This window comes from Solanum pennellii, chromosome 1 (genome assembly GCF_001406875.1).
Source record: "Solanum pennellii chromosome 1, SPENNV200".
Lineage (NCBI taxonomy): Eukaryota > Viridiplantae > Streptophyta > Magnoliopsida > Solanales > Solanaceae > Solanum > Solanum pennellii.
The window spans coordinates 88,329,998-88,353,011 of NC_028637.1; the positions used below are offsets into that span (position 1 = coordinate 88,329,998).

General features: G+C 34.8%; 1 protein-coding gene across 1 annotated transcript; it reads left to right on the plus strand.

The window, feature by feature from the left end:
• Positions 1–8,633: 8,633 nt before the first annotated feature.
• On the plus strand, positions 8,634–11,954 carry LOC107029442 (polygalacturonase At1g48100). Its single transcript, XM_015230857.2, has 6 exons — positions 8,634–9,176; positions 9,891–10,058; positions 10,535–10,579; positions 10,691–10,898; positions 10,996–11,080; positions 11,160–11,954. The coding sequence occupies exons 1-6, from the start codon at positions 8,778–8,780 to the stop codon at positions 11,671–11,673; spliced, it is 1,419 nt and encodes a 472-aa protein (XP_015086343.1). The 5' UTR covers positions 8,634–8,777; the 3' UTR covers positions 11,674–11,954.
• Positions 11,955–23,014: the final 11,060 nt, after the last annotated feature.

Consider the following 23,014-nt stretch of genomic DNA (forward strand, 5'->3'; position numbering starts at 1 on the left):
TCAAACGAGCCCCGAAGCGAGCATACGCCTCATTTCGACGATTTTCATGTGCAATAGCAAACCATTTTTGGGTGATCCGGATTCCGATGTCAAAAATGCCAAAATTTTTTGTGGACGTCCGTCAAGACCTTGTCTATGCATCCGGTTGGCCCTCACGGCCCGTTTGACCCATTTTGAAGGTCAATTGAGCCTCGAAGCGAGCATACCCCTTATTTTGACAATTTTTGTGTGCTATGGCAAACCATTTTTTGGGTGATCCGGATTCGCATGTCAAAAATGCCAAATTTTTTTGTGGACGTCCGTCCAGACCTTGTCTATGCATCCGTTTGTCCCTCACGGCCTGTATGACCCATTTTGAAGGTCAAACGAGCCCCGAAGCGAGCATACCCCTCATTTCGACGATTTTCGTGTGCTATAGCAAACCATTTTTCGAGTGATCCGGATTCCGACGTCAAAAATGCCAAATTTTTTTGTGGACGTCCTTCAAGACCTTTTCTATGCATCCGATTTGCCCTCACGACCCGTCCGACCCATTATGAAAGTCAAACGAGCCCCAAAGTGAGCATACCCCTCATTTCGACGATTTTCGTGTGCTATATCAAACGATTTTTTGGGTGATCCGGATTGCGACGTCAAAAATGCCAAATTTTTTGGTGGCCGTCCGTCAAGCCCTGGTCTATGCATCCGGTTGGCCCTCACAGCCCTTCCGACCCATTTAGAAGGTCAAACGAGCCGCGAAGCGAGCATACCCCTCATTTCGACGATTTTCGTGTGCTATATCAAACGATTTTTTGGGTGATCCGGATTGCGATGTCAAAAATGCCAAATTTTTTTGTGGACGTCCGTCAAGACCTTGTCTATGCATCCGGTTGGCCCTCACAGCCCTTCCGACCCATTTAGAAGGTCAAACGAGCCGCGAAGCGAGCATACCCCTCATTTCGACGATTTTTGAGTGCTATAGCAAACCATTTTTTGGATGATCCAGATTCCGACTTCAGCAATGCCAAATTTTTTTGTGGACATCTGTCAAGACCTTGTCTATGCATCCGGTTGGCCCTCACGGCCCATCCGACCCATTTTGAAGGTCAAACGAGCCCCGAAGCAAGCATATCCCTCATTTCGACAATTTTCGTGTGCTATAGCGAACCATTTTTTGGGTGATCCGGATTCGAATGTCAAAAATGCCAAATTTTTTTATGAACGTCCGTCAAGACCTTGTCTATGCATCATGTTGTCCCTCAGGGACCGTCTGACCCATTTTGAAGGTCAAACGAGCCCCGAAGCTAGCATACCCCTCATTTCAACGATTTTCGTGTGCTATAGCAAACCATTTTTCGGGTGATCCGGATTTCGACGTCAAAAATGCCATATTTTTTTGTGGACGTCCGTCAAGACCTTGTCTATGCATCTGGTTGGCCCTCACGACCCGTCCGACCCATTTTGAAGGTCAAACGAGCCCCAAAGCGAGAACACCCCTCATTTCGACAATTTTCGTGTGCTATAGCAAAACATTTTTGGGGTGATCCTAATTCCGACGTCAAAAATGCCAAATTTTTTTGTGGACGTCCGTCAAGACCATGTCTATGCATCCAGTTGTCCCTAACGGCCCGTTCGACCCATTTTGAAAGTCAAACGAGCCCCGAAGCGAGCATACCCCTCATTTCGACGATTTTCGTGTGCTATAGCAAACCATTTTTTGGGTGATCCGGATTCCGACGTCAAAAATGCCAAATTTTTTCGTGGACGTCCGTCAAGACATTTTCTATGCATCCGGTTGTGCCTCACGGCCCGTCCGACCCATTTTGAAGGTCAAACGAGCCCCGAAGCGAGCATACCCCTCATTTCGACGATTTTCATGTGCTATAGNGACAAACCATTTTTGGGTGATCCGGATTCCGATGTCAAAAATGCCAAATTTTTTTGTGGCAGTCCGTCAAGACCTTGTCTATACATTCGGTTGTCCCTCACGGCCCGTCAGACATATTTTGAAGGTCAAACGAGCCCCGAAGCGAGCATACCCCTCATTTTGACGATTTTCGTGTGCTATAGCAAACCATTTTTTGGGTGATCCGGATTCCAATGTCAAAAATGCAAAAAAATTTTGTGGACCTCCGCCAACACCTTTTCTATGCATCCGGTTGGCCCTCACGGCCCGTTTGACCCATTTTGAAGGTCAAACGAGCCCAGAAGCGAGCATACCCCTCATTTCGACAATTTTTGTGTGCTATAGCAAACCATTTTTTGGGTGATCCAAATTCCGACGTCAAAAATGCCAAATTTTTTTGTGGACGGCCGTCAAGACCTTGTCTATGCATCCGGTTCGCCCTCACGGCCCGTCTGACCCATTTTGAAGGTCAAACAAGCCCCGAAGCGAGCATACCCCTCATTTCGATGATTTTCGTGTGCTATAGCAAACCATTTTTTGGGTGATCCGGATTCTGACGTCAAAAATGCCAAATTTTTTTGTGGACGGCCGTCAAGACCTTGTCTATGCATCCGGTTCGCCCTCACGGCCCGTCTGACCCATTTTGAAGGTCAAACAAGCCCCGAAGCGAGCATACCCCTCATTTCGATGATTTTCGTGTGCTATAGCAAACCATTTTTTGGGTGATCCGGATTCTGACGTCAAAAATGCCAAATTTTTTTGTGGACGGCCGTCAAGACCTTGTCTATGCATCCGGTTCGCCCTCACGGCCCGTCTGACCCATTTTGAAGGTCAAACAAGCCCCGAAGCGAGCATACCCCTCATTTCGATGATTTTCGTGTGCTATAGCAAACCATTTTTTGGGTGATCCGGATTCTGACGTCAAAAATGCCAAATTTTTTTGTGGACGGCCGTCAAGACCTTGTCTATGCATCCGGTTCGCCCTCACGGCCCGTCTGACCCATTTTGAAGGTCAAACAAGCCCCGAAGCGAGCATACCCCTCATTTCGATGATTTTCGTGTGCTATAGCAAACCATTTTTTGGGTGATCCGGATTCTGACGTCAAAAATGCCAAATTTTTTTGTGGACGGCCGTCAAGACCTTGTCTATGCATCCGGTTCGCCCTCACGGCCCGTCTGACCCATTTTGAAGGTCAAACAAGCCCCGAAGCGAGCATACCCCTCATTTCGATGATTTTCGTGTGCTATAGCAAACCATTTTTTGGGTGATCCGGATTCTGACGTCAAAAATGCCAAATTTTTTTGTGGACGGCCGTCAAGACCTTGTCTATGCATCCGGTTCGCCCTCACGGCCCGTCTGACCCATTTTGAAGGTCAAACAAGCCCCGAAGCGAGCATACCCCTCATTTCGATGATTTTCGTGTGCTATAGCAAACCATTTTTTGGGTGATCCGGATTCTGACGTCAAAAATGCCAAATTTTTTTGTGGACGGCCGTCAAGACCTTGTCTATGCATCCGGTTCGCCCTCACGGCCCGTCTGACCCATTTTGAAGGTCAAACAAGCCCCGAAGCGAGCATACCCCTCATTTCGATGATTTTCGTGTGCTATAGCAAACCATTTTTTGGGTGATCCGGATTCTGACGTCAAAAATGCCAAATTTTTTTGTGGACGGCCGTCAAGACCTTGTCTATGCATCCGGTTCGCCCTCACGGCCCGTCTGACCCATTTTGAAGGTCAAACAAGCCCCGAAGCGAGCATACCCCTCATTTCGATGATTTTCGTGTGCTATAGCAAACCATTTTTTGGGTGATCCGGATTCTGACGTCAAAAATGCCAAATTTTTTTGTGGACGGCCGTCAAGACCTTGTCTATGCATCCGGTTCGCCCTCACGGCCCGTCTGACCCATTTTGAAGGTCAAACAAGCCCCGAAGCGAGCATACCCCTCATTTCGATGATTTTCGTGTGCTATAGCAAACCATTTTTTGGGTGATCCGGATTCTGACGTCAAAAATGCCAAATTTTTTTGTGGACGGCCGTCAAGACCTTGTCTATGCATCCGGTTCGCCCTCACGGCCCGTCTGACCCATTTTGAAGGTCAAACAAGCCCCGAAGCGAGCATACCCCTCATTTCGATGATTTTCGTGTGCTATAGCAAACCATTTTTTGGGTGATCCGGATTCTGACGTCAAAAATGCCAAATTTTTTTGTGGACGGCCGTCAAGACCTTGTCTATGCATCCGGTTCGCCCTCACGGCCCGTCTGACCCATTTTGAAGGTCAAACAAGCCCCGAAGCGAGCATACCCCTCATTTCGATGATTTTCGTGTGCTATAGCAAACCATTTTTTGGGTGATCCGGATTCTGACGTCAAAAATGCCAAATTTTTTTGTGGACGGCCGTCAAGACCTTGTCTATGCATCCGGTTCGCCCTCACGGCCCGTCTGACCCATTTTGAAGGTCAAACAAGCCCCGAAGCGAGCATACCCCTCATTTCGATGATTTTCGTGTGCTATAGCAAACCATTTTTTGGGTGATCCGGATTCTGACGTCAAAAATGCCAAATTTTTTTGTGGACGTCCGTCAAGACCTTTTCTATGCATCCGGTTGGCTCTCACGGCCCGTCCGACCCATTTTCAAGGTCAAACGAGCCCCCGAAGCGAGCATACCCCTCATTTCGACGAGTTTCGTGTGCTATAGCAAACCATTTTTTGGGTGATCCGGATTCCGGCGTAAAAAATACCAAATTTATTTGTGGACGTCCGTCAAGACCTTGTCTATGCATTTGGTTGGCCCTCACGGCCCGTCCGACCCATTTTGAAGGTCAAACGAGCCTCGAAGCGAGCATACCTCTCATTTGTACGATTTTCATGTGCTATAGCAAAGCATTTTTTGAATGATCCGGATTACGACGTCAAAAATGCCAAATTTTTTTGTGGACGTCCGTCAAGACATTGTCTATGAATTTGGTTGGCCCTCACGGCCCGTCCGACCCATTTTGAAGGTCAAACGAACCCCGAAGCGAGCATACCCCTCATTTNTTTCGACGATTTTCGTGTGCTATAGCAAACCATTTTTTGGGTGATCCGGATTCCGACGTCAAAAATGCCAAATTTTTTTGTGGACGTCCGTCAAGACCTTTTCTATGCATCTGGTTGGCCCTCAGGGCCCATCCGACCCATTTTGAAGGTCAAACGAGCCTCGAAGCGAGCATACCCCTCATTTCGACGATTTTCGCCTGCTATAGAAAACCATTTTTTGGGTGATCCAGATTCCGACGTCAAAAATGCCAAATTTTTTGTGGACGTCCGTCATGACCTTGTCTATGCATCCGATTGGCCCTCACGGCCTGTTTGACCCATTTTGAAGGTCAAACGAGCCCTGAAGCGAGCATACCCCTCATTTCGATGATTTTCATGTGCTATAACAAACCATTTTTTGGGTTCCGGATTCCAACGTCAAAAATTTCAAGACATCCGTCATGACCTTGTCTATGCATCCGGTTGTCCCTCACGGCCTGTCTGACCCATTTTGAAGGTCAAACGAGCCCCAAAGCGAGCATACCCCTCATTTCGACGATTTTCGTATGCTATAGCAAACCATTTTTTGGGTGATCCGGATTCCGACGTCAAAAATGCCAAATTTTTTTGCGGACGTCTGTCAAGACCTTGTCTATACATCCAGTTGTCCCTCACGGCCCGTCCGACATATTTTGAAGGTCAAACGAGCCCCGAAGCGAGCATACCCCTCATTTCGATGATTTTCGTGTGCTATAGCAAACCATTTTTGGGGTGATCCGGATTCCGACGTCAAAAATGCAAATGTTTTTTGTGGACGTCCGCCAAGACCTTGTCTATGCATCCGGATGGCCCTCACGGCCCGTTTGACCCATTTTGAAGGTCAAACGACCCCCGAAGCGAGCATACCCCTCATTTCGACGATTTTCGTGTGCTATAGCAAACCATAAATTTTAAAAACATTAATTTAGTCCAAAATTTAGTTAATTACATTTTAAAGAAGATTTAATCAGCTCTTGGTCAATCTGTCACCAAAAACCAAACTAAGACTTATTTGACACCTTTCATTTAATTTTCTCCACACAACTTTGTCTTGAAGTTGTGTTAAAGTTATCAATGGATATGGAAGTTAAGTATTTTCAGGACCACAAGAATTCATGCTTTCTGTCTTCAATGATTACTTTACTAATTTGGTATCTTACTGCACTCAATTAGTAGTGATTATTGTCATAGCCCATATAACTATTAAGCACATCGTTGTAACCTGGTCATTATACCATAGTTTATAAATCACATAAAAAATTTAAATCACAATAGAGAAAGTCTCATGCAACAAGCTCATAACCGAATAATAGACAAATATTAAATTCAATTTCAAATCTTTCACGTGGAAAATCCATCTGCTAACCACTCAAGCATACTCGTGGTCAGGGGCGGAGCCAATAGTGTATCAAGATGAACCCCCTTGGGCAAAAAATTTACTCTCTTCGTTTAAAAAATGATGACCTAGTTTGACTTGAAATGGAGTTTAATAAAAGAAAGAAGATTTTTTAATCTTGTGATTCTAAATTAAAGTAATGTCAAATTTACCAAAATGTCATTTAATCTTGTGGTCTTAAATATGCCACGTGGAAAGTTAAAGTTAAGGTGTTGCCAAAAAAGCAAAAGGGACATTTTTTCTTAAACAGCATAAAAAAGAAATAGGATCATTCTTTTTTAAACGGAGGGAGTACTATTTACACATGATCAAAATTATTTTTTATGTATATACACTATACAGTAGATGGTGAACCCCCTTCAATTAGTTCATATGTTTACTTTTTCAGATTTTGAACCCCTTATTAAAAATCTTAATTTCGTCACTGCCCATGGCAGCGCCTTTTTTTAAAAAAAAAATTGTGAAGTTGAAATGGTTTAGTGAATCGAGCGATTCAACATAAGACGAATCTGATCATCTCTGAGGAGAATCTTACTTTCTTAGTCACTACACTATAAGTGTACTAATTAAATTATGTTTACTTTAATTTTCTGAAATTCTCTGGCAGTACCAACGTTTATCAGACGTATCACTTAATTGTGGAATGTTTATAATTAAGTATATGCAACTAGTATTATCTTTACAGGTATTAGAAAAAGTAATTACTGTGTGGCAGAAGGGTTATTAATTTTTGACCAAAGTGGAAAGACAATAAAAAAAATAAAAACACAATTGGGACCAGAGAAAAAAAGTGAAAAGTTATGGGGAATAACATGGGGGTAGCTAGCTAGCCGAAGGATCTAGGTGAGGGTTATGTAGTCGGATAGCGTGGAAGAGTTTATTCGAATTTCTTTTTGAAGAATTATACCGCTTATATATACATGGTTAATTGTGTGTGTATATATATAGATATATATTTATTATATTATTGAACCTTTTTTTTAATTTTTTATTTCATATTATTTAAACTTAATCTTAGTAAATCTCCTGACTCTGCTGCCACGATATCTATACACGACTTTTTTGAAGTTAATGGCCATTCACCCACCACCACACGCACTCAAAAGGCTTCTGTTTTTACCTTTTTTTTTCTAAGGGGCAGAGTCACTGCATGCGCGGCCTACTAAAAGGCCAATGTCTGTTGTCTAAATGCCCTATTTCCTGTAACAGTATACTATTTGGTTTAACTATATATAAGGCCTAGATAGCCACTCTAACTAATGTAATGTAAATGTTACATCTCTTGTTGATAAAGTTATATAGGAATTTGCATTACCAACGAGGACTTTGGTGGAGTGATAAATATTCTTTTATTTTTAATCAGTTCAGATTTGAGTCTCTGACATACAAATTTGCCCTTTGTTAGAGAGTGTTTTACCCCTTATAAAACCTCTCATCGCGAATTCACATTTATTGTAGATACGGACACAGAAGAGAAACCTATTGTGTATATATATATAGGTCTGCATTAGCGGAGACATGCATCCTTTTAAGTGGTGTTGCCCAACACCACTTTGTGGAAAACTTCAATTAAAATTGTATGTATGTACATGAATGATACTAACTGGGATGAATTTTAAAATTTGTATCTTTGTAAGTATAGATACACTTTACTATATTTTGTTGCAATTTCAATGAATTTTTATATATAAGTTATAATCCACAGGGAAATTACATTTGAGTACAAATGAACCGGTCGGCCAAAGCTTGCATCGTCTCTTCATTTTTATTTTAATTTGTTTGTTTTACCTTTTTTATGTCTATTTATCAAAAAAATATTATTGTACTAACTTTCTACCTGACATATTTAGTATTCCACTATTCAAATGACATTTTGATATTTAAGATTATAAGATTAAAAACTCTTTATTTTATTAAAGTTGTCAAATGACATTTTAATATATTGAACACATCTTTGATCAAACACTTAGTAACTGCTCATCCAAAATTACTTTTTCAAAAATAAGTTAATTTTAAAAGTTTGATTAAACAGACGTGATGACACTAGTCTAATCAAAACCTTGCATACCACACTATAGGCATGTAAGTAGTCAGCTATATATACGGGCACGTCAACCATGAGTACAAAGGCAAAAATTAGATAAATGTACTCAGCCTTTTGGCTTCTGCATGCACTAGTGCTCAAACATTCACACTAACTCCCCTTTTTTCCTTTTAGTACTATATAATATAATATATTATAATATATTTATGTGCAAGTTGACACAAAATTCCCTCCATAAAAACTCTTCCAATGCTAAGTTCCTTTCCACTTTCTGAACAACTCACAGTCTTTTCCTTAATTCTTGAAATTCCCTCATTCTTCAGTATCCAATTTGAAAGTAACGTTTCAACACACAAGTCATTTTCATCAATTTGTTCACTTAAGACAGATTGACATGGCATCACTATCAAGTACCCTACTTGTTACATTTTACATGACATTTGCATTATTATTATTATTATTATGTAGTCATGTTGTTACTGCTAGGTATCATCACCACGGACACCGCGGTCATCATAATAACAAGAAACAACATAAGCATAATTCACACATATCGTATCCACCTTCAATTTCACCTGAGCCTTCACCCCCCGCAGGGGACGAAGGGGTTTATGATGTGAGGTCTTTTGGTGCCGTAGGTGATGGTGTTACGGATGATACTGAAGGTTTTAAGGCAGCGTGGGATGCTGCCTGCCAAGTTCAGTCAGCTGTTATTCATGTTCCTCTTGGTTACTCATTTATGATTCAATCTACTATTTTTACTGGTCCTTGTCAAAGTGGCTTGGTGTTTCAGGTACAGATGCAACTATTTTATCCTTTCCTATGTGATGTAGTCTGACAAATGAATTTCAGATGTTTGTCTGACTATAAATCAGTTCATCAAGTATAATATTGTTACTTTTCATCTCATTAACTTCATCAAATTTTGTGTTTGATTTGACATCAAAATTAAACACAAAATAAAGAAAGAAATTGTAAAAATATCTTTAGAACTTTTTGACCATGTCATTACTTTTCTTTTCATTAATAACTTCATCAAATTTTGTGTTTGATTGGCATCAAAATTAAACACAAAATAAAGAAAGAAATTGTAAAAATATCTTTAGAGCTTTTTGACCATGTCATTAAGGATATAAAGTTTTAAAATTAAAAACTTTTCAGATGACATTTTGTTTTAACATATTAAAAAATGAGAAAAGTGTTGCACTATATGAAATAGATGGATTTTTGTGTCTTATTCTATCACCCCTTTTTATGTGAGATTAGTTGTTTGATCATTTATAGTAGTATATTTTAAAAGGGATGATATATTTAGAAATAATTTAATTATGAATTTCGTATTTACTCTTAATTAACATGTTTTTACCAAAAAAAAAAAATTAACTTGTCATGACATGTCTTTTCTTTAATTTTTATATTTAAATAAACTATATTACCTAAATTAAAACGAAAGAGAATAATTTTGTATTATTATGTAAATAACTAAATTTGTGTGCCAATATGGAAGTTGGAAGGAACAATAATGCCACCAGATGGACCAGAGTCGTGGCCAAGCAAAACCAGTAAGCGGCAGTGGCTGGTATTTTATAGAGTAAATGAGTTGTCATTACAAGGTGGAGGCGTCATAGATGGAAGAGGAGAAGAGTGGTGGAATCTTCCTTGTAAACCCCATAAGGTATGTATATATGGGGATTGGGGAGTAGATTAGTATCCATGTCTCGATAAGTGTTTGATATCCATATTATTAAATAGTCCTATAAAATAAAGAGGCGATTTCTTATTTAAAGAAATTCAAATCGAGATTTCTGATTAAAAATGGATGAGTATTTATCAATCCAGCACAATGATACTGTTCTTTCTCTTTACTCCACTATATATGGGATAGTGGTTGATTTCAATAATCTTTTTTTCTATTTTTATTTGAGTTTCAGTATCTGCGTTGAATTCAATTAATTTAGATTCGTGTATTGTAGCGCTTATTTCTAGAGGTAACTCTCGCAACAAGATATTTTCTATTCACTTAGCTTGAACCCAAAATTATTTTATTAAGGGGGGAGTCCAACTATCCTATCACAATTCATGCGTCGGTTATTTTCAATAATCTTTATACATATAAACTATCTAATCCTCAGTACACTTTAACTACAACAGGGACCTAAAGGAAGTACACTACCTGGACCATGTGACAGCCCAATTGTAAGTGAAAAAATAAACTTCTACCACTAGACATCTCTAACAAATAAAAATAGTTTAGATTATTTCATTCATTTTAATTTTCTGAATTCTAATTTGGTAAGTAAATTGCAGGCCATTAGATTCTTCATGAGCTCAAATCTAACGGTGCAAGGAATTAAAATGAAGAATAGCCCCCAATTTAATTTCAGATTTGATAACTGCAAAAATGTGCATATTGAATCCCTTCACATTACAGCTCCCATTTGGAGTCCCAACACTGATGGCATTCACATTGAGCAAACCAGCAATGTTGAAATTTATGACTCCCTTATCTCTAACGGTACCATAATTAACTTCGCTTCGAGTATTTATGACTCTAGTTTGCAATATATCTGACATGAAAATGATATGATATGACTAAAAATTTAAAATATTAGGTGACGATTGTGTGTCAATAGGAGCAGGATGTTACGATGTGGATATTAGGAATCTCACATGCGGACCTGGAGGACATGGAATAAGGTAAGACCTAATAATAATAATAATTTGTTTAACTTTTGAATACTGTCGGTGCATAAAATTTAAACTCTAATTTTTACAGCATTGGGAGTTTAGGCAACCACAACTCGCGAGCATGTGTATCAAACATCACAGTTCGTGACTCAGTAATAAAGCAATCAGACAACGGTGTGAGGATCAAGACATGGCAAGGGGGATTTGGAGCAGTATCAGGAGTTTCGTTTCTCAACATTCATATGGACAATGTACGTAACCCCATTATAATCGATCAATTTTACTGTCTTTCGAAAGATTGCAGCAATCGGACCTCAGCAGTGTCTGTTTCAGATATTGAATACTCAAGTATTAAAGGAACGTATGATATAAGAAGCCCGCCAATGCATTTTGCTTGTAGTGACACTATCCCTTGCACGAATATAACACTTTCAGACATTGAACTTTTGCCTGCTAAAGGCGAATTAGTGTTGGATCCCTTCTGCTGGAACGCGTATGGAGGACAAGAGACATTAACAATTCCGCCTATTTTTTGTTTGTTAGAGGGAAATCCTCCAAAAGTGTTTGAAAATAATGACTTAGGGTATTGTTCTTCGTCCTGAATTTTAATATTGCCTGCCTGAGCGTTTTGTTTGGTTTTTTGTACATATCATGAGATTTTTATAGTATAAGTAATAGATTGATGGATTTGAGATGGGGATTATAATCCGAAACATCGATCGGTATAATGTAATTTTAGATTTAGAAAGGGAGCTTATTGTTTGCTATAATGTAAGTTTTCCTTGAGATTTACTTTAAAGTTTACTCTTTTAGGTTTTTCTATTTGATGTAATAGTTTTTTTGTGCTTTATGTCAATAATAATATGATTGCTTCTGTGTGGTACCTTCATTTAAATGTCTCTTTATTTTTTTTAGTATTCCCTTTGTCTCAGTTTATATCACACTTTTTATATTTTGAGAGTCAAACAGTTTAAGCTTAATTGGAAATTTACTAATGGAATCTTCAATTTTCTTGAAATGAAATTTATATATTTGTAAACTATGTAAAAAGTAATATGAGTCACAATAATTAATAATTCAAAATATTTAAAAGATTTATGAAAAATTTACGGTCAAAAATAAACTTGTTTGACTCTTGAAATCCGAAATGTGACATATAAAATGGGACGAATATAGTATTTGTGATGATCAGCCGTTTATGTTTATTCATGAAAATTCATAAATATTTCGAAATACATTTTTTTAAAAAAGTTACTGTGATAATTTGTAAGATTTTCTTTTCAAAAAGTTTGGAGATTCTTTTATACATAGAAAGTTGAATCCTGCAAATAGCAACTAAGAAGATAATGTGTATATATAGTACAGCGGGGTTATTCGCATTCCCCAATTTGGAGGGGTGTTAATTAGTTTTTGCCACAAAATTGTGGTTGGTTGATTTTTCATTTTTATTCTTCAGATATTTGAATTTTAGAAAATGGCCCTAATGCCAATGTCTACAGAAAAGGTCTATAAGCTTCAATAATTTTATTCAAATAAAACTATTAAAAAAAAAATATCTCGTACCGTTTTTTGAGGCTTGAGCTGAAATAGAATAAAAATAGAGTAATTGAGGTTGTATGTTAAGTCAAAGATTAAGAGGGAAAAAATCTATATTGTACTTTAAATTAAAATACGATAAAACAGCCATTATTTCAATTATTATTAATTATTATCACTTGAAGGTCAAAAAATAAAGCATAATATTTACACATACTCGGGGTCAAACTAACATTTACAAATGTTAAAATTCATTATTTTCAAATGCTGAAGTTAAATTCATACCTAACCACTACTAGCAATTAGAAATTGTATCACCTTGAAGTATGATAACTTTGTCAGAAATTAATTAAGGTCAATAGGCCAACGTTCAAATAATTCAATAGATAAAAAAAACACTATAAAAATGAGATCATAAGATTTTAAGTTTAAATTCGAACAAAATTAAAAATATTATAATTCTTATATTAACTTAAATAAAAAATATTAAAGTTACACAAACTAATGGAACACTAAATGAAAAAATAAAACAAAAAATGAGACGAAACGTGTGCTTAGAAAGTTCACCATTGTGAATTTTTTAGGTGAAAGATATCCATTGTCTTGAAAACTAAAGGTAGAACAAAAAACAAAATTAATATAATTAATGCAAAACTTTTGTTCTTTTTCCTTTTTGATTTCAAATTTTCTCATATTGCGGCTCAATAAACATTGTGAATTTTCATATATAGTACCAACCATGAGATGACAAAATAATAGAATGTCATACTTCCATTATGCAATTAAATATATATCTATTAAATGATTTGCAGCACACTATAATTCATTAACATGACAAGGTTTAAAAGGTGATGATGTAACCTAATTAAAATTATGCTAATTTAGTGCCAACTTTCGTCCTTCTTTAGACCCAATACGCTTCTATATATGGCTAATAAATAAATAAAAATAAAGGATAAGAGGGAATATTAAAATTTTAAAGTATACTTTTTTGTTGGTGAAATTAATTATAGGCAAGTTTAGAGCCAATAAGAAGAGAACAGAAAAAAGCAATACAAAAAAAGAAAATACTTTTTTCAATAAGAATCATTGTTCATATTGTTAGATCTTCTTTTCTACTTTGCGACAAATAGGTCTATTAAGTGGGAAATATTATTAGGCATACGACAGAAATATAAATTTTAGTTTGGCATTAACTACAATTAAATAACAAAGGGCGAAGTTAGGTTGAATTCACGGGGTTCGTTTGAAATCTCTTCTATTGAAAATTATACTATTTATATGTGATGAGATTTAAATTTTTTATATTCCTTTGGCTTTATGTGTGTTTTATTTTTCATATTTGAACTCATTTAGGAGTTATTTGGTAGAGTGTACTAACAAAAATAATGTAGGCATTAACTCTGTATATTAGTTTTTCCTTATTTGTTACACTTTTTCATGTTATACACTCCATTGTGATATTGAAAAGTGTATTCCTAATACTATAATAATGCAAAGTGATATTAGCCCAAAGATATGGCGTCTGAAACACCCAAAAAAAAAATTCTCAAAATTTGTATGAGGACCTCTGTTATGAATTGGGGAACCTTTACATCACTCATCATTTTTTTCAACGGATATTTCTGCATTTACAAGCATTTTTTTAAGAATCGCTTAAATTCTCCAATTCTTCGTGTGTGTTAGCCCATGGACGTGGCGCCCGGAGAACTCAAATATTTTTTCTCAAAAAACTTTATGAGGTCCTCTGTAATAAGTTGTGGAAACTTCAAGTATACTCATAAAATTTTAACGCCCATTTCCACATTTACAAGCCTTTTTTAAAAAATCACCGAAATTTTTAAATTTTACGTGTATATTAGCCCATGGATCTAGCGCTTGGAGCACCAGAAATTTTTTCTCAAGAAACTTTTGAGGACCTCCGCAATGAGTTTAGGAACCTTCATTGTATGCTCACATTACTTTAACGTCATTTCCGCATTTACAAGACCATTTTTAAGAATCCTCAAAATTTCTCAAATTTCTTGTGTATTAGCACATGAATCTAGCGCCTGATGAACCAAACAAAATTTCTCAATATAATTTATGAGGACCTCAATAATGAGTTGAAGAACCTTCACGTATTCTCGCACTTTTAATGTCCATTTCCACATTTACAAGCCCTTTTTAAAAATCTCTCAATTTTTTGTAATTTATTGTGTGTATTAGCCCATGAATCTAGCGTCCAGATCACTCGAAATATTTTTCTCAAAAAACTTTATGAGGATCTCCGTAATAAGTTGGGAACCTTCACATATACTCATACCATTGTTTGAATGCTCATTTCTACATTTACAAGCTCTTCTTTAAGAATCGTCGAATTTCCCAATTTTTCGTATTTATTAGCCCATATATTTGACACCTACAGCACCCAAAAATAATTTTCTCAAAATACTATAAGAGGACCTCTGTAATGATTTGATGAACCTTCAAATATACTCACACTATTTTTTAACGTCCATTCACATTTACAACCTTTTTTAAAACATCACCTGAGGATTTTCATGTGTATTAGCCCATGGGTCTGGCACTCGGAGCACCCAAGAAAATTTCTCAAAAAACTTTATAAGGACCTACGTAATGAGTTGGAAAACCTTCAGATATACTCACACCATTTCTTTAACGCTCATTTCCGCATTCACAAACCCTTTTTAAGAATCGCCATAATTTTTTAATTTTTTACGTGTATTAGGTCATGGATATGGTGCCCGGAGCACCCAAATTTTTTTCTTTAAAACTTTATGAGGACCTCCGTGATAAGTTGTGAAACTTTCAAGTATACTCACACCATTTTTAATGCACATTTTCACATTTACAAGCCCTTTTTAATAATCGCCCAAATTTCTCGATTTTCATGAGTATTAGTATATAGCCCATTGATCTAGTGCATGGAGCACCCAAAAAAATTCTCAAAAAAAATTATGAAAATATCCATAATGAGTTGAAAAACCTTCACGTATACATTTTTAACGTTCATTTCCATATTTGCAAGCCCTTTTTTAGAATCACAAAAATTGCCTCATTTTTGTGTGTATCTGCCCGTGGATCTATCACTTAGAGCACCCCAAAAATTTCTCAAAAAAATTTATGAGGACCTCCATAATGAGTTGGGAACCTTCACGTATACTCACACCATTTTTAATGCTCATTTTCGTATTTACAAACCTTTTTTTATGAATTGCCAAGATTTCTCAATTTTCATTTGTATTAGTTAATGGATCTTGTACCAGGAGCACCCAAATATTTTTTCTCAAAAAACTTTATAAGGACCTCCGTAATGAGTTGGTAACCTACACGTATACTCACGCCATTTTTAACACCCATTCTCGCATTTACAAGCCTATTTTTAAAAATACCCAAATTTTTTAATTTTTCGTTTGTTATATAATCCATGCATCTAGCGCCCAGAGCAGCCAAAAATTCTTTCTCAAAAAAATTTATGAAGACCTCCGTTATGATTTGGGAACCTTCATGCATACTCACATCATTTTTTAACGCTCATTTCTACATTTACAAGCTCTTTTTTATGAATCGCGCACGTTCTTTGATTTTTTGTGTGTATTAACCAATAGATCTAGCGCCCGAAGCATCAAATATTTTTTTCTCAAAAAAGTTTGTGAGGACTCATTATTGAGTTGGGGAACCTTCATGTATACTCACACCATTTTTTTGAACACCCATTTTCGCATTTACAAGTCATTTTTGAAGAATCGCCCAAATTTCCCAATTTTTATGTATTAGCCCATGAGTTTGGCGCCTGGAGCACCCAAAAAAAATTTCTCAAAAAACTTTATGAGGACTTTTTAATGAGTGAGGGAAAACCTTCGCGTATACTCACACCATTTTTTAACGCTCATTTCTGCATTTATAAGCTTTTCTTAAGAATCGACCAAATTTTCCGTTTTTCATGTGTAATGCACATTGATCTGCCCCCCAGAGCACCCAAAATATTTTTCTCAAAAAACTTTATGAGGACCACTGTTATAAGTTGGAGAACCTTCACGTTTACTCACACCAATTTTTTAACGTTCAGTTCCGTGTTTACAAGCCCGTTTTTAAGAATCTCTCAAATTTTCAATTTTTTGTGTGTTAAGTCCATGGATTTGGTGTCCGTAGCACCTAAAATTATTTCCTCAAAGAGCTTTATGAGGACCTTCATAATGAGTTGGGGAACATTTAAATATACACACACAATTTTTTCGTCGTACATTTTTACATTTACAAGACCTTTTTTATGAATCACCCATATTCCCCGATTTTTATGTGTGTTAGCTCATGGATCTGGCGCACGGAGCACCCAAAAAAAAAATTCTCAAAAAACTTTATGAAGACCTCCGTAATAAGTTAGGGAAACTTCATGTGTACTCACACCATTTATCAAATGCTTATTTCCACAACTCCTTTTTAAGAATCACTTAATTTTTCTCGATTTTAGTGTGTATTAGTCCATGAATTTGGCGTCCGGAGCACCCAAACAATTTTTATTTGGACTTACGAAATGAGTTGGGAACCTTCACATATACTCACACACCATTTTTAACACTTATTTTCACATTTACAAGTCATTTTTTTAAGAATCGCTCAATTTCTTGATCTTTCGCATATATAAGCTCATGGATCTGGCACCCGTAGCATTCAAAAAAAGAATTTATCAAAAAACTTTATAAAGACCTCCATAATGAGTTGGGGAAACTTCACATACTCACACCATTTATTTAACACCCATTTCTGCATTTACAACTCTATTTTTAAGAATTGCCAAAAAAAATTTATGTTCATGTGTATTAGCCTATAGATCTGAGTGACGCTCGGGGCACCCAAAAAAATCTTCTCAAAAAGTTTTATGAAAACCTCCATAATGAGCTTAGAAATCTTCACGTGTACTCACACCATTTTTAAAGGCTCATTTTCGCCTTTACAAATCCTTTTTTAAGAATAACCAAATTTCAAAAAAATCATGGATCAACACCCAGAGCACCCAAAAAAAGTTTCTCAAAAAACTTTATGAGGACCTCCGTAATGAGTTGGGGAACGTTCACGTATACTTAGATCATTTTTTAATGCTCATTTCCACATTTACAAGTCCTTTTTTAAGAATTCCCCAAATTTCTGAATTTTTGTGTCAATTAGCCCATGAATCAGTCGCCTAGAGCACCCAAAAATAATTTTCACAAAAAACTTTATGAGGACCTCTGTAATGGTAATGAGTTAAGAACCTTCATGTAGACTCACACCATGTAAATTTTTCGCATTTGCAAGTCCTTTTTAAGAATCACTTAAATTTTCCGAATTTCATGTGTATTTGACCATGGATCAGGCGCCGGAGCACCCAAAATTTATTTTTCAAAAAACTTTATAAGGACCACCGTTATGAGTTGGTGAACCTTCACGTATATACACATCATTTTTTAATGCTCATTTCCGCATTGACAATCCATTTTTTAAGATTCGCTCGAATTCCTCGATATTTGTGTGTATTAACCTATAGATTTGGCCTCCAGAGCACCCAAAAAAAAATTTCAAAAAACTTTATGAGGACCTCATAAGTTGGAGAACATTCACATATACTTACACCATTTTTAATGCCTGTTTTCGCATTTACAAGTCATTTTTTAAGAATCGCCTACATTATCTAATTTTTGTGTGTCCATGGATTTTGTGCCCGGAGCGTCAAAATATTTTTTTCTCAAAAATCTATATTAGGATCTCCTAATGAATCGGGTAACATTCATGTATACTCACTTTATTTTTAACGTCATTTTCACATTTATAAGCTTTTTTTAAGAATCGCCTCAAATTACTCGATTTTTCTTGTGTATTAGCCCATGGAATCTGACGCCCTAATACATGAATTAGCATAATTAAAGACTCAATACCCCTCAAAAGCAGTTTTACATCTTTTCCATCATAATTGTGAAAAATACTTTTATAAATAAATATTTTCATACAATGCACACTATCTTTAGAGCCTGTTTGATGTTGTTGTTAGGAGAAAAATCAAGTGTTTTGACAAACCGTCCAAATTGCTTTTAAATAAAAGCAATAGAAGTTTTTCTATTGTTGGGAAGAAGCTAAAAAGTTATGCTTCTTTAAAAATATGAGAAGCAAAAGCAAAAAAATTATTTTTTTGAAGACTAAAATATCACTTACATTAATTAATTAACATATTTTGTAAGTTTTGTTAAGCTTCATTCAAGAATTTTATTTTTTATTTTTTATTTTTATATGATAAACTTTTTATTTTATTTATGTTTATATATTATTATTTATATTTTATATATTATTTTATAAATTCGACACTCAGTTTCATCTCGTTAAAAGTACTATGGCTACCAGGGGTGGAGCCGCCTTGGTACCCTTCGACGAAAAATTATATTATTTATACATGGTTAAACTAATATTTTATGTATATATAGTAGATGTCGAACCCCCTTCGACTACTCCGTCTACGAATTTTGAACCCCCTTATTGAAAATCCTAACTCCGCCACTGATGGCTATACATAATTTCATATGACGATATAATAACTCTGATAAAGACTTCAATTATTTTACAAATAGACATTATTATAAAAGTCGAAGAAGAAGAAGATGGGGAACCTTCTGAAATAAAAGACAGATCGTCTATTACTATAAAAATATTGCCTAATAAAATTAGGTATGATTATCTATTACCACGAATCTAATTTAAACCAAATTAACATGTCTATATATCTATTCTAAAAACGTTATAGGTAATTATGGTAGGTCGAAAGAGCGTAAAGCAAATATTGGAGGCGCATGCGCAAAAATATATGAAGTTGAGTTTCATGTAAGAGGAAACAAAAAGGAAAAGGTAATGTCTCCATAAACTGAAAAAGCAATATTAATGGGTTAGATTCTATGCCTATATTATTATTATACTATATAGTATTATATTAGTTGTGTGACTCTTATATGGTGAAAAAAAGAAAGACAGGTGACGGTGCACCATACTATATATACTTAACTAGCTAGCGGCTAAAAACCAACAACCACCCCACAATACTCTGCTCCGCGCTTTTCCTTTTTTTCCTGCCCACTTCTCACTTCTCTGATTCTCCCCCTTCATTTTATGCTTTTCATTTTTAAAGTGATCGCGTTCGGGAGCTGGTTAGATTTATGTATGTATAAAATATATATTTTTTTTGTTTCACAAGAATGATTTAATTCAACTTGGAAAGGAGTTTACGAATATAAAGAAGACTTTTGAATTTTGTGTTTCTAAATTAAAGTTATGTGAAATGTACAAAATTGTCTTTTAATCTTGTGATCATAAATATGTCATGTGGAAAGCTGAAATCAAAATGTTACAAAAAAAAAGTCATTCTTTTTTAAACACACTGAATAAAAAAAGGATATCATTATTTTTTAAACGGATGGAGTATTAGTTATCTTAGATTTTTTTTGCTATATAAAATAATAAATAAATTTCCTCATATATAACATATATATGTATCAGTTATGTGGATTTTTAAATTGTCAATCAAATATCATATTAATTTTACATATAAATAAGTTATTTTCTATTTACCTACCAAATGTTATATAAGTTATATAAAAAATAATACATGGATAATTTGAATCTTATTCAGCAACCAAATGACTTCTTAGGGTGTGGCTAACACGGATTAACATTTTTTTAGGAAAAATGCATAAGTATCTCCTTAGATTATGAGTGAAATCTCAAAGACACACATTAACTAAACTAAGATCCTATTATCTCCTGAACTTTTTTTTTTTTTTGTAATTTTGTGCACCTTTTTTACTTACGTAGCATTCAAATATCTCTCATGCGTCTCAATTGCGTGGTAGTCACGGAGTGTGCCACGTAAGACAAAATGTGTATAAAATTAAAAAAAATAAGTTCAAAGGATAATATATGATCTTAATTTAGTTAAGATGTGTCTCTAAGATTTTGATCATAGTCTATAGGAGAATACTTGTGCATTTTTTCTCTCTTTTCTTTTATGTATGGTTGATAACAATTATGGGAAACTACGGAAAGTAGGAAAAATTAATTTTATAAGTGACATTTTATAATTTTTTATTTTTAAACACACATTGATCGAGCGGTGGAAACAACATAGTGACATCATATTTATATGAATCGAATACTTTGAACGTAAAACATAAATTTATTTTAAAATTACACTGTAAATAATAGGTATTAGTTCATAACTTTTGAATACAACAAAATTAACATTAAGAACCTTGACTTAAACATTAAGAACCTTGACTTAAATCCGGAGATACAACTAATCCTCCAACAACCCCTATAGCTTCCACCTCCACCTTCATCTCGATAATATTTTTCTACTACGTTTTTTATATAAATGCTTCTGATACAATGTTTTGCTTTGTTAGTTAACAACAAACACCAAAAACTAATTTCTTTTAAAAAAATGTTTACTTTTCTAAAAATATATTTATTAGAAAAATCATTTTTCTTTATACCAAACAATCCGTTAGTATTTCTTCCGGTCTCATTTTATATGGTAATCTCAATATAAACTTCTAAAAAGTATAATTTAAAATTTTAAAAATAATAGAAATGTTATATAATTATAGTAAAATTAGAGTACCATTTGTTAAATAAGTATGATATATATATATATATTTTCAATAACTTATAAAAAATATCATACAAATTAATATTTTATTGCATAAAAAAAGATGAACCATTTTAGAAAGTAGAGTGGCCTTGCCTCCCTATGCTTTTTTGTACCTCCCTTTTAAGCTACACCTTTTTAACAATATCAAAATAGGGAATGTATTATTCAGCTTTCTGGCTACTTTAGTATTATACTGTTATATTGCTAGTAAAAAATCAAATCAGACCCATTCTTGTAACAGTGCAAGGCTCCTCCCATTTACTTTTTGTAACACTTGAAAAGTTCCCTAGGAGAAAGGATTAGATTCCTTCCCCTTAGGCTTATTTGTTCGGGAGCAAGTCATTTTAAAATAATATATTTTAAAATTTATTCTATTATTAATTTGGAATAAAATAAAATAATCATTTTATGAATAAGTTATATATTTATGATTTTTCGAATCAAATATAAAATAAATTTTGTTATTCAACCTAAAACTTATTCCTTTGATAAGGGTCCCTAAAGGACAAAAATTTATCGTTTTGTATTCGAACTTGCAAAAAAATATAAATATGTTTATTATAAATAGATTTGTCTTTCTTAAATTTTATTTCACTTTATAATTGTTATTCTATATTTGAAAATAAGGAGTTATGTCTTGGTCTGAGCGAAATAACATTTCTCTGATATATGCTCATGGTCCATGAAGTTACAAAAAGTTCAACTTGGCACCATCCCTATTCTGATGGCTCAGTACAAGACCGACGGAAGAGAAGTAGTGGAGTGGTAAATACTTTTTTAATTCTTGATCAGAGGTTTCTGGTACAAGTCTTTTTGAGTATGAAGTCATCATTTTTAGAAAACACTAATGTTAATTTTTCAGTGTAAATTTAAATATAAGTGGGTTCTAATATGAATCCGAACATTGTGAGAAATTTTTTTAAAAAATGCAGAGTAACTAACCATCTCAAAAGTAGATAGAAAGATAGAAATTTATGGAATGAATGTATCTCTTTTGACATATTTCTTTTATTATTTGATTATATATTTTTAAAATTTGCTATGTTATCGTCCGCTTGATCAAATTATTTTGATCCTAACAAATTACTTTTTTCGTATAGGTCATCCATTGACGAGAAGTGGAAAAAATTAAATGAAATAAAAATGACATCTCCTTCTCTTGCGACTCCCGTTATTATTCGAAACAGTTTTTTCTTCTCCATATATATTATTATATCAATTGGAAAAATCAAACCACCTTAAGAATTAGATTGACGGCAATAAATAGGACGCTATTTTTTTAAATAATATACTAGAATATAATAGTATCAATTTGGAATTGAACGTAAAGTCCAATTAAATCAAGGAAAACTTTTATAAATAGTTATTATAATAAATTTAATATGCTCCATAGCTATAATCTACCTGCTATAATTATAATTTAAGCTACATATAATTTACAAATTCTATGTAATTCATACGGTACAGTATGCAAAGTGTGAAATAGTCAAACTGATGAGTAGACAGTACTATACCGCCAAGAAAAAGGAATTTGTTTGCTTGGTTAGAAAGTGGGGAAAAGAGAGAAGGCTGCCAGTGCACAAGCCAACCACAACCTTGGAATTAAAGTGGACACCTTATCAAATAGGTTCGAAGTATACAATATATATACATACAGAGATTTAGTTATATAGATTGTGTAAATATATATATATATATATATATATATATATATATATATATATATATATATATAT